Raw genomic sequence first — 12,232 nt, 5'->3', positions numbered from 1 at the left:
AACAAAATAACAAAAGCCAGTGAAAATAGGTCCACTGCTCTACCTCCTTCAGACACCTCATCCACAGGCCAGCTCAAAGCTCACCAGAAAAGCTGGAGGGTGAGGTAGGGTAAGAATTCCCAAAGTGGTTCAACAGTCCAGAGGTCTGACTCTTAAAGACTGGGACTCCTAAGAGGCCCATGGTTTCTACACCCAAGTTTTGTAATAATTTAACTTAGTTTTAGTTAATGCTGTGAAATGTCTGTGTGTATATTCAGTCATGCTGGGAAAAGTGATCTGTAACTTGTTAGCAAAACTACCCCATGAAACTAACTCCAGAACCCCACAAACTCACACTGGTTAAAAAGCTATAAAGACTGGAATTTTATGCAAATCATTGTAACTTCACGTGGGCCAAAAAAGCCAGATTTTTCTCCAAAGACAGGAGGAGAAGGAGGGGAAAAAACCCAAGTCTGACTTACAAGTCATGAAGACACTCATGATAATTTTATCACCACAGTCCTTATAGATGGTGAAACATTTCCTTAAGTTGTCGCTATTTTTTAACTTCTCTCTTTTTGACCATCTCTCTGGTTGCCAGCATTAAAAAAAATCCCAAACTCCAGCAGCCTCAGAAATGTTGCCAAGGTCGGGGAGCTGCAGTTCTGCCCGATGCCCTTCCCTCCCTATTGCACCTCCCCTGCAGGAACTGGCTGCCAGCCTGTAACTTGAAGGCAAGCAGTAACCAAGTAACTAATAAATAAGGAGTACACCACTAAAGTAAACAGTACCCCAGCTATAATTAGCTAGAACAGACAAGCTGCTGGTGGTAGATGTCTCTCTGAGTTCCCTCAGGCTCTCTCCAGCCCCCACAGAATCCCTTTAACCAGCATGCTCCTGTTTGACTCCAGGCAAAACAAAAACAAAACCCCCCTTTTTTCCTAGTCATTCACTAGAACAGAGTATGTAACAAAAGGAACACCAAGATGAAGATCCCACTATTAGCTGTTTTTACTGAATTATTTCATTGAAAGCAAAATACTGCCTGTAATAGCCAAGACACGTTGGGAAACTTCATAAACCTGCATTTAACACACACTGATTAGTCCCAAAGACTTCCATGGTCAAATAAGCACGAGACTTTCCAAAAACATGCAATATGACAATTGCTAGACAGAAACCCCTGGTTTTACTACAGAAGGAAATATAGAAAATAAAGTGTTTTCCTACACCAGAACCAGTGAGGGATTAGCAAAGCCGAGCTCATGCAGAGGGAAGCACAGGGAGATTGACAGGAACACAGTGCTCCAACAAAAGCTTATTGCAGGTAATTAATGTTCTACACGAGGCACATTACTGACTTCAAACAAACTCAGCACTCTGCTCAAGTTAAGCATGTGCACATGTCCTTGCAGGTTTGGAGCTCCAACGCTCAACTTCTCATGAATGTGGCCAAACAGGACCCACTTTGCCATCACTCCTACAAGGGAAGGATGTGCAAAGCACACTGTTCCATTATCTATGAACAGCTCTTAACAAAGCTGAAAAGCTTGTTTCAGCTCAAAATTTAAATATTTGAGCTCCACCTTTGAATTTTATTGTTGGCAAATTTCAGCCAAATTCTGGAGGAGTGCAGAGAGTAGGAGACTGGTCAACATGAGAAAAAGAAGGGTGAGCATTCCTTTCCAAATGAAACAAGTATTTGCTCCAAATACTCTTACAATTTAGAACAGATCACAGGGATTAAAATGCATCATGTTCCTTGAACAGCAAAATAAATTTGCCTGCACCACAAACTGCTGATACTGTGTCATTTCATGATGACATCACTTATGAAGCCTGTAATAGGGACCTGCCTTTACATCTTTGCACAGATATACATATGATATGCACATATTAAGCACTCATAAAAACATTCTGACTTACAGCAAAATCTTGGAAGACTTGCACATGGTAAAAGGAAACCATGAAAGGCCTCTTTTCATTTCTCTTTCTTACACACTAAGCTTGTTTCAATTGCACTACTGAAAATGAAGGGACAATTTTTTGAACATATAATAAGAGAGCAAGTTCTGAATGAAATGTTTATCTGTCGGGTTTTTGTTTTGTTTTCTTTTTAATATAAGAAGTCATAGTTTTTTATCAACAGATCACACTCAGCTGTACAAAATGCACAGTGCCACTGCAGAGGGGGGCATAGCCATTGCTATAAAATAAAAAAAAAATGTGCATCTTAATACATTTTAAGTTCCTAAGACTTTTTCCAAACCTAAACTTCACTAAAAAATATTTTAGAAAAAGAGGAAAAAGATTATCCCACAAAATTTACCTTTCACTGAATAGGACTGAAGCAGAAGGAAATTAATCTATTTGATGATTCATTTGACTGCTCTAGGGAAGAATGACTTCAATGGGAAACATTGCCACCTTAAGATACAGCTATTAATCTTCCCATGTACAGGTTGAAAAGTTACACCTTGAAAATTTTCTGGTCAGGTTTTAAAAATTATTTTCACTGACATCTAAAATTGTCACAGCACCTTGGGCCTCACCTTCTAAAGTCGATGGGCAAACCCTCTGCTGGACCTTCCATGCCTTCTCTTTGTCTTACCAGTTTTACTTAGCCAGAAGAAGGAAAAAATCTGTAGTTATAAGCATCAGAAAAACAGAGACTACAAAATAGATTCTATCCTTCAGTGTCTGAAAATCAGGAAGACAGAGAGAAAACAACTGAAAACACAGAAAAACTCAAGCCAAAACTAATTCCCAAAATCCCAAAATGCAAACTCATATACCCTCTGTCCCCACACATCCTCAAGGTAGCTTTTTGCAAGAAAAACACAGGAATAGCAGTAGAGCTCCATAGGGATTGACAAATAATGGATGAACTCTTAGCTACTCAGACATCTTTGTGCCAAGTTCTCATTTTCCATGCTAATAAGCTGCACACACTGTATTTACAAGGTATCCATAAATAAAACAATTGTATTTATTATTACCATATTGATACAATTTTCTCTTTAAAATGTAGTAATTTTTTTTTATAACCATGGAGGAAGATTTTTATTTCTATTAATAAAAAAGCAGAACAAAAAACTATTTAAGAAAGAATGCAGTAGAAATCTTTGAGAAGCAGAGAAAAAAATGCTCTCACGGTCTCCGCCTGCATGCTACATCAACATCATGCAGTCAGGTGGGACCAACTTCCATCTCCAAAGGAAGTAAAAATCAAATTTGTCTTGGCCAATAAGGAAAAATTATTAATATCATTGAACCTCTGTCAGAATATTTTGTGTTCCATAGATCAAAGGAATACACACAGCATGCAAACCTGTTCTGCTAGTAAAAAAGAATGTTTTACCTGGCACAGAGCCCACTTGCTATTTTCTTGCATTGCTGCCTGGCTTTTTCCTCCTGTGAACTGAGATCCATGCAAAAATGTTCTCCTGACTCACTGCCTGTATTCCTGCCTGTTTGCAACAGGCACAGAAATGTATTTCTACACATTCACTCCCAGCCACGATTATTAATCATCAATGTAAACACTGCATCATCCATCATCTTCAATGTCTTCCTAGTTTTACTGCTAAGTCTGTAAGGAGCATTAATGTTGGAAGTTTTGTTTCACAAAATAAAACCAGAAGTCTAAAAAAACCCAGTTTGTGTTATCATGGGCTAATACACAGTTTGAATTAAATTTTTAAAAATGAAAACTCATCACTGGGGCAATTGATTTTTAAATTGAAGTATCATTCATTTAAGAATAAGGAAAAGGTGCAATTACTAATTAGGATATCATCTATAGAGGGTTTCAAACTACTGCTTTTGAAATAGATATCAACATGTTTATGGTGAACTATTTTAATACTGATTTAAGTTTGAAAACAGGAAGTAAAACAAAACAGAAGTAAAAGAGAAGTTGAAGCCAAACTTGGGATTTTCAAAGATTTATAAAGTAGTATGCATGTAATTTTTAAAAATGTAAGGACAGACTCCTTTCCTCTGTCTCCTTGAAAATTCAAACCCATAAATTAAAGTGATAGTTTTGGGATACCTCAAATGAAATCATAACTGTCAGCAGCAGTGACATCCTGCACCAAAACAGGTCTGAGAGAACACTGCATTCTATCATGTCAATGAGACATGGAGCAAAGAGTGCTTGAAAAGGTAATGATACAACAAATCATAAAATTTCCTCCTGTTCTGCTCTTAGTCTACAGGCTTAAAAAGCACAAAAAGCAAACTTTAACTTCTTGATCTATAAATGCTTGCAAAAGGTGTTCTGCTCCATTGTATCTCTTCCATATAACTCAAGTTTAACAGTGTAAAGTGATTTAGATTCCAGTGCTTTCTAAACATATCTGACCACTTTAAATAAAAAGTAATTTATCAAGAGCCAACCCTACAGGATGACCAAGCTGAGACCTGAGCTGTTGAACAAGTTGTTCCAAGGACCTTTGAAAGTGGATGCCATAAAATAAAACTTTAGCTCCAGAAAGGTGATGGAATAGCCTAAAGATTTGCCCAGAGAACCTCAGTGCTGATGACTGGTGTTTTTCCCCAAAATAAAAGACTATTCCTTGGCTCTAGTTCTTTGGGTCTGTCAGGAGCAGTTATGTCTCATATATTGGCTGATTCCTGACCTTCTGAAGTGGGTGATACTCACTGAGTAGAAACTCTGGGCAGAAGCCAAGGCACAGCCCTCCTGTAACAGAGACTACTGCAGGACACACCACACATCCCTTATGGCTTAAAAGGGCAAGAAAGGAAGGAAACAAGGCCAGGTTTTCCAAGAGACAGCTCATGTCTAACTCATTCCAAGACAAAATTACCTAGTACCCTGATATCTTCTTAACATTGTTAAAATATTGACAATGGATTTGAGGAATAATTGCAGGTGTTGTTGAAATGTCCATGGATAACCCAAGCATGAGGTGAGAATGTCAGCTGAAATGGTGAAATGAATCACATTCAATACTGCATAACCAAAAAGAGACTGCAGTCAAAAGTACTTTTTTCCAACTACAGCACATACCCAAGTGCTTCCCACAAAATCCTGAATCCATCCTTACATTTCCACTTAGAAATCAGGAGTTACTGAAGTGTCAAGACCTAACACACAGTAACATTAAGTCACTTTCTCTACGTCTGCCTCTGGTACAACACAGATTTCAATGTCTTGAACCAGAATCTTAATCATGTTTTGTACAAAACCTAAACATGAAAACAGCTTTAAAATACTCAAATTATACCATCTGAAAGATTAATTTAATAAAAAAATATGGTGCCTCGGACCCAAAATCCAGCTCACAATCACTTCAGTAATTAGCTTTTCTCTACACAAAACATCTCTGTTGTCACTGTTAGTTGTGGGACTTTCCATATCTGCAAGAACATTATCTTTCTTGACTATTACAATGGCTGGAATATAGTGGATGAGAAAACACCCAGGGTATCAGATCTCCCTTGAGCACTGGCCCAACATATGGTCCTGCACATTTTGAAAGATGGTGTTTGGGATAGTTTGCAGAATATTTTTAAGATGACTGCTCTGCTGCTGTGTGAAGAACAGGGCTTTTTCTTATCCCTAAAATGACTGTCTTCAATAAGCAGTGATTCACTGAACTAGCCCTGAAGCTGCCTTTGGAAGCTCAGTATTCAAAAACCATCTGTGCCAGCAAGTACCAGGAGAGGGCTTTCACTTGATATTTAAACAAATTATACCCTCGGATATTTCAAACATATACTCTGTATTTATGTATTTTGGGATACTAGCCATAGGTCTTGATGAAAAGCCAAATCATTTAATTATTATTATTAAATACAGAAAAATACTTGTATTTAACCTCCACACTTTAATTCCATAATAAGAAATGAGGGACTTGAAAGTATGAAAATTCTGCATTCATGCCACCTTAGCAGTACTCAAATATTTAGCTTGTAAAGCCACCTGACCTAGTCTTGCAATGGCTAATCCTTTTTTTAAAGCTCCAACTCTTACAATTACATGCAAATATCTACTTCATAAACAAAGCAAAATTTTAATTCTAACTCTTAGAAGCCTTATAATTCGAGAAAAAAAAACCACTGGAAGTGTTAACTGAATAGATTCAAAATCAATCAAAAAGCAACTAAGGTTAAAAAAAGCAACCCAAACCTTATATTTAATCTGACATTAAAGGTGCTTAGGGATGCTAACTGAAGAACTTCAGGGTTTACTGTCCTGAATGTTTGTGTCACCAACTGCTGAGCATCACAGGACCACAGCACAGATCAGAGCTGGGCAGCACTGTTGCTAAGCACATAACGTAGGTCAGGATCCTTAGATACCTAACTAGATAATCACACTGATATAATAATAGTAATAGGAATAGTAATAGGAATGGTAATAATACTAAATAAGGCTGAATTCCAAAAAACTGTGACTTGAGAAGATATTTTCCAATAATTTTTGTCTAGTATTACTAAAGAAATGGAAAAGCCCTAAAAAATTCCACAAATGCAGTATTTTCAAGTCTGCCAGGCAGAGAAGCTGAATCTTTCCAAAGGTATCTCTCTTCTCTTTATCTCTTCTCCTTCCCTCTTGATCTAAAGCACATTATCATGATAAGCAGGCTGAATTTCTGATGAGCTGCTGGCTGCACAGAGGCAGCTGTGTTTCTAGCAGATCATGTAAAATACGAGCAGACACGAAAGGCACTGAAAAGGCAGCGAATGAAGCGCAGGTGATCTCACATTTGCTGTCTCTGTCTGGCTGTAAGTTCCTTTTCCAATGTTCAATGGGCTCTAGGCCAAACTACCTCAACAAGCAAGCAGGAACTATTCAATTTTTATGCTGTTAGATCAGTTTCCTTCCTGTTTATCAAATGAGGTGGGTCAGGCCAGGGTGGCCCACTCTGTGTTTGTGGTCTGAAACCACTCACTCACTTGGCAGCAGTGTTATTTGGCAACACCAAGCCCCTGCTCATCCATTGTTTTACAAAATATGGTTCCCATGTTTTGGAAAGGCATTTTTAACATGGTTGCACATAGAAGCAAATTAAAAAAAAACCAAACAAAAAAAGCATGTAAAAATAACCTCACTCCAAAACTGCTGATCTTCCATGTCCCCAGGTAAAAGTAGTAAAAAAAAATTAGCCAGTCCAGCAATGATGGGCCTGGTCTTGATAATTTATAATAATCCTGTCATCCAAAAAAAAAGGTCTATTTAGCTATGGCTTGAAAACAAGCAAAGAAATCGAAATGAGCTCTGGCAATGTGAGACAGAGAAAAAAGTTTAAAGAAAATACTCTCAAACAAAGTGCTGGTAGAAAATACTTACAGTTATTAACACAAGTTTTTTCACATTTCCAAAAGCTGTAGAAGAATTGTTTCTTTCTAGCTAAAAACCAGTACTTAAATAACAGAAATACTAATCTTTTCCATCAACTTCTTGTCTTCAGTAGAATATCCGTCACTACTCCTAAATTAGCCTCCTGCTCAGATGAAAAGGGTGTGATTTAAAAGATCCAATTTCCAAAAATAAATTCTTAGTATTCCTGTTAAACCAAGAAGCTGGACTGAAATCCAGCACTGCTCACTGGAAAATGGCCAATGCAACCAAGTAAAGTGTCAAACAAGAGTTAGTTCAGAAAAGGGAAAATAAAGGAACATGCCAGGGTGGGATGATTTGTAAATGACATCTCTTTGGATCAGTAAACATGCAGGGTCTCAGCTGCAACAAAAGCAGACATGTAATTCAAAAATATTAATGAGGAGACGAGAAACTTCAACGTAAAAACTGTACTTTGACCAAAAACAGAGCCAAAAACAGTCCAAAAAAGCTCTGGCCAAATCAGACCTTGCAAGCAGAGATTATCAGTAGCAAGGGCTTTTAAGCAGCTTAGAAATTGCTGGGAGAAATCAGTGTCCTAGACCATACAGGAGGTTGGATATTTGAAGGTGGAATTGGGCTCAGGGGGTGTTGGGACCTAATGATGTTTATAACCAGAAACCCAAAGAAGAGATATTAGACAGTCTTAGACACATAATACAAAATTCCAGTACATTTTTACAGGGAAACATTTTGGAGGAGTTGAGTTTATTTCTGCATAGCAGCCCTAATAAGCTCAGAAGAATAGCAGAAAGGGAGTTTCTAGGAGCCAAGCTGTGTGACACAGCTTCTGCAGCACTTTAGGTCCTATTCCCTACAAAAGACATGGAATAATGCAGATCCAGCTTCCAAGGCCTTGAAATCAGCTTCTAGCCAGCCATCTCTATCAGCTGGCCAGGATGGTTTGAAGCTAGGAGAAGAGGGATGGGAGCAGTTCCATCTGAACTGGCACACAGCTCATGGCTCCAGGAAATCCATGGATCGGCAAAAACTTCAAGGAGAGTTTGCCAATGGAACAATGGACTTGTTCAGCAAAATTTGGGCTAGGAGAGCAGTAAAAGGAAGCAAAAATAACCAGAAGCCTTTGGAATTTGCCCCAGACCTTTATTTTTCCTTGAAGCACTGCAGCAAGAGAATAAGAAGCTTCTAGAGAGAGAGGGAAGCTGTTCATCATAATCCATTCAGATATAGAGCTCTGACTAAAATGCTTCACTCACTGAAGGTGACCACAATTTTGTTCATCAAATTATTAATACTTACAAAAGAATAATTTTTTAAAGGGACAACAGACAATTAAATCAAAATGTAACTGTCTAAATTTAAATTAAATTCTGTTCCTTAGGATAAAATATTCCTTTGGTGAAGTGTTAAAATCTGAAGGGATCCACATATTATTAGAAGGTTCAAATTATTTTTAAATGAAGGAAAGCAAAAGCTACGACCACCCAGCCAGGCTTCTAATGAAAGCTCCTTTGGGCCTGTTGCTGTGAGATTTGCTGCAGGTGCATGTGGGGGAGAACAGAATTCTTCACTGAATGTAAGATAAAGGAGGGAGACTGAAAGGAAGGGAATAATAACATGACAACACAAAACCTGAGAAACTCCCTCAGTCTGAAACAAATTTTACCAGAAACGGGAGCACCTCCTACGTATCTGAAGTCCTAAGTCAATTTTAGAGTATAAACAGGATCCACTTCTGTTCCTAGCTCAGCTAATTCCCTAGCACTAATCTTAGCACAGGAAAAGAGAGAGAAGTCAGATAAAAGCTATCCAAAATGGGAAACAAAAAGGCCTTTGGAAATGCCTGGCATTTAGACAGTCAAATGTCTGAGCCAAAACTGTTAGTTTAGCTATTCAAAACAAAATGTTTGCATTTTCCTCAGAACAGGCGTGTAATAGGGAGAATTCCTCTGACTCCACTGCGTGGGCAGACTCAGCAGAAGGAAAAGCAGCCCAAGTGTATCTGTACCAAACAGCACAGTGCTCTGACAGAGCCACCCACAGCACTGCAACCACATCACCCTGGCTCTCCACCTTGCTTAATACAGATCAGGCTTTGGACAATTTGGCATTTATTGTGTAGCACAGCTGCTTCTCCACATAAAATATCAGGAGAACCATGCTAATGAATGTGATCCTATTTCTAGAGCACAGTATTCTTAAGGAAATTACAATTTAGCATGGTTATATACTCATCTTTGTAGTGGTGGGGAACACCTTGACATTCACCTTGGACATATATTTATCACAAACCCACACTGGTATTACTACAAGCTCTGGTTCAAACTGTAAGCAAGACCACAGTTATGTTTTGTCAGATACTTCTTTCATTGCCTACTCTTTTTGGGTTTTTTCAGATTATGCAGAGGAGAAAACAGATATAAAGGCAGTGAACACTTTAAGACCTACACTTCACATTTAACTATTTTAAAAACATTCTTTAATGACCTGCTGAAAGTTCACATTTGAAAATACAACTATAAGGAGATATGCCATTTTAACTGTGGCAAGCCAAGCTGGGCTCCCGTGCTGATGTGCATTTCCAAATGACACACTTCCCTGCAAGCAGCAGCAGGAGCAGCCCCAGCTGCTCCTGGGAGGCTGTGCAGGAGTGCTTTCCCCTGCTCTGGGTGCACACTTACCTCTCCTCCTATGGTGAGCAGCCCAGGAGCATCCAGCTTCCGTTTCTTGCGGGGGCCGATGGCTGCCAGCGCCGTCAGGTTGGCATCCCTCTGCCTCATCTGGGCCAGCTCCTGCTGCTGCATCTGCCACGCAGGAAAGAAATCTCTTTAGTTTGATTCTCTTGCGTTATCTAAAAGTTATCTTCAGACCTGCAAGCATGAGGTGAAGCCACACGTGAGCAATCCCTGAGAGCACTTTACTGCTCCCAGTACTATTCCAGCAGCCTGGTCATGGAGCAACAATGAAGGTACTGAAGTTCTTGTGACTTTTCACAGGATTTCTGCTTCCAAATATCTCAACTCTTTCCAAAAACACTATTCTTTTCATTAAAAACTGCCCTAGCAAGTACTATATACTAACTACACATCTCTAGCTTATGACTGATATGAAGAATATCCTATCAGTCACATTGGTGTTCTAACCAACACCTCTCCCAGTCCAGCCTGTGCTGCACTTCTGGAGGATTTTCCAATGGCAGGAAGGATGGTCAGGCAGGAAAATCCTCTTTTTTTGGGAAGGGAGAGCTAAGCTGGGCTGAGTTATAAGCTAGAAACTTCCCCAGCCCTGAGAAACCAGGACTGAGTCTCCATCCCAGTGTGGTTCCACCACCCAGCCCTTGGTTTAGGATGCAGGAACACACCTGCCTGATTTTCCATCTCCCTGTCACTCTTCTGGCACCACCAACCCAATTTGAATTGAAATATCAATTCAAATTTTTAAAAAAAACTCATTTTTTGTCTTATTTTTATTTTGAATTTCAAACACACTTGATGTTTTCTTAAAAAAAATCTAAATTAGTAAGATATCCTATCTAAATGCTAGCCAAAGGTAATGCTGACACAAAACCTTTACAAACTGACTTTACAAGTGCTTTCTGGGCTTAGGCTTTAGGTAAGAATACATTTGACCAGTTTGAAGCAGCTGCCAGCTGCATTATGTAACAATATAGCACGTTACAGAAAATAGGAGAAAATTCTCTGGCCAGCAGAGAGGGAAGACTGCATATTCACTATAAACTGTGTAATTCTTTCAGAGTGTTAATGACAAGTGTCACATTCCCAGGAACACTAATATTTTAATAAATACTCTGATCAACACAGAATAATTGATTAGGCAACACAGTATATTATCTTAATTAGATAAAAGCGTTCATATCTCTTAGCAATAATTCTTATTCATCTCAAAACTCTGGGTTTGCAAAATCTATCAATAAACTGAGAGGTGCTTCCTTTCTAATCCCACTGATGTCACTCATGTTCCCACTTCAGCAGCAGTGCACAGAACACCACCTTGAGAAATTCATGGATGGTAATAAAAACATGGAATGATACAGGCACAATTCCTCACTAAAATGAAACTGAACTGACAAGCAGAGACAGAAGTGTCTCAGCCATTACCTACACATGATCTGCACACAAAAGCAGGGCCTGAACTATCTCAACCAATGCTAAAAGGAGAGGAGGTTTAAGCAAAAAAGTGCCAGTATGGAATCTCTTTTCTCCATCCACCTCTGTCCAGAACAAGCAGATCCACCTCATGCCTCTTTTCAGGGCAGCTCTCAGATGAATTCATTTGGCAGCCAGCACACTTGTGCCTGACCAGCTTTGGTCACAGGCTGGCCAGGGAGTGTTTCCAGCTCCAGGGGATGGTGCCAGGGCCCAGCACTGCCCAGAGCCAGGGGAGGTGACCCAGAGAGCCCTGGAGGGCAGCACCCAGGAGCTGGAGGCAGCAAGTGAGGGGCACCAGAGCTGGGCACAGCACTCGAGCTGTGGGCTCAGCAGTGCCCAGCATAGAGGGGCAGGCGCTGCCCTGCTCCTGCTGATCCACGCCAGGTGCCACGGGCCTCCTGCCCCCTTGGGCACACCTGGGCTCAGGTTCAGCCACTGTCAACCACCACCAGCACCTCTCCCACCTTTGTCCATGATGGGGACACTGGGACCAAGCACAGCCTCAGCATCCTGACAGCAGTGAGCTGGAACTGGGAATATTCAACCTGGAGAAAGACCCCCAGAAAGACCTCACTGGGTCTTTCCTGTGGCTAAAGGGAGCTGACAAGAAAGACAGACAGGGACTTTGGACAAGGGCCTGGAGTGACAGGACATAAGGGAATGGCTTCACACTGAGAGAGTGTGGATGTGGATTAGCCACAAGGAAAAAATCCTTCTCTGGGAGGTGCTGAGCTGCTGGCACAGGCTGCCC

At 40.0% G+C, this 12,232-nt stretch overlaps 1 protein-coding gene across 1 annotated transcript in view; it reads right to left on the bottom strand.

The window, feature by feature from the left end:
* The window catches only part of LOC106631996 (transcription initiation factor TFIID subunit 4-like), a gene marked incomplete at its 5' end in the record, with an annotated part of 149,635 nt that overhangs the window by 37,236 nt on the left and 100,167 nt on the right, over positions 1 to 12,232 (bottom strand). The window contains one exon of the mRNA XM_031063187.1: positions 9,994 to 10,116. Coding sequence (XP_030919047.1) covers positions 9,994 to 10,116 — 123 coding nt within the window. The remainder of the gene's footprint in view (positions 1 to 9,993; positions 10,117 to 12,232) is intronic.

This window comes from Geospiza fortis, unplaced genomic scaffold (genome assembly GCF_000277835.1).
Source record: "Geospiza fortis unplaced genomic scaffold, GeoFor_1.0 scaffold383, whole genome shotgun sequence".
Lineage (NCBI taxonomy): Eukaryota > Metazoa > Chordata > Aves > Passeriformes > Thraupidae > Geospiza > Geospiza fortis.
The sequence above is the reverse complement of the archived record's forward strand: the minus strand, read 5'-3'. Positions and strand labels throughout refer to the sequence as shown.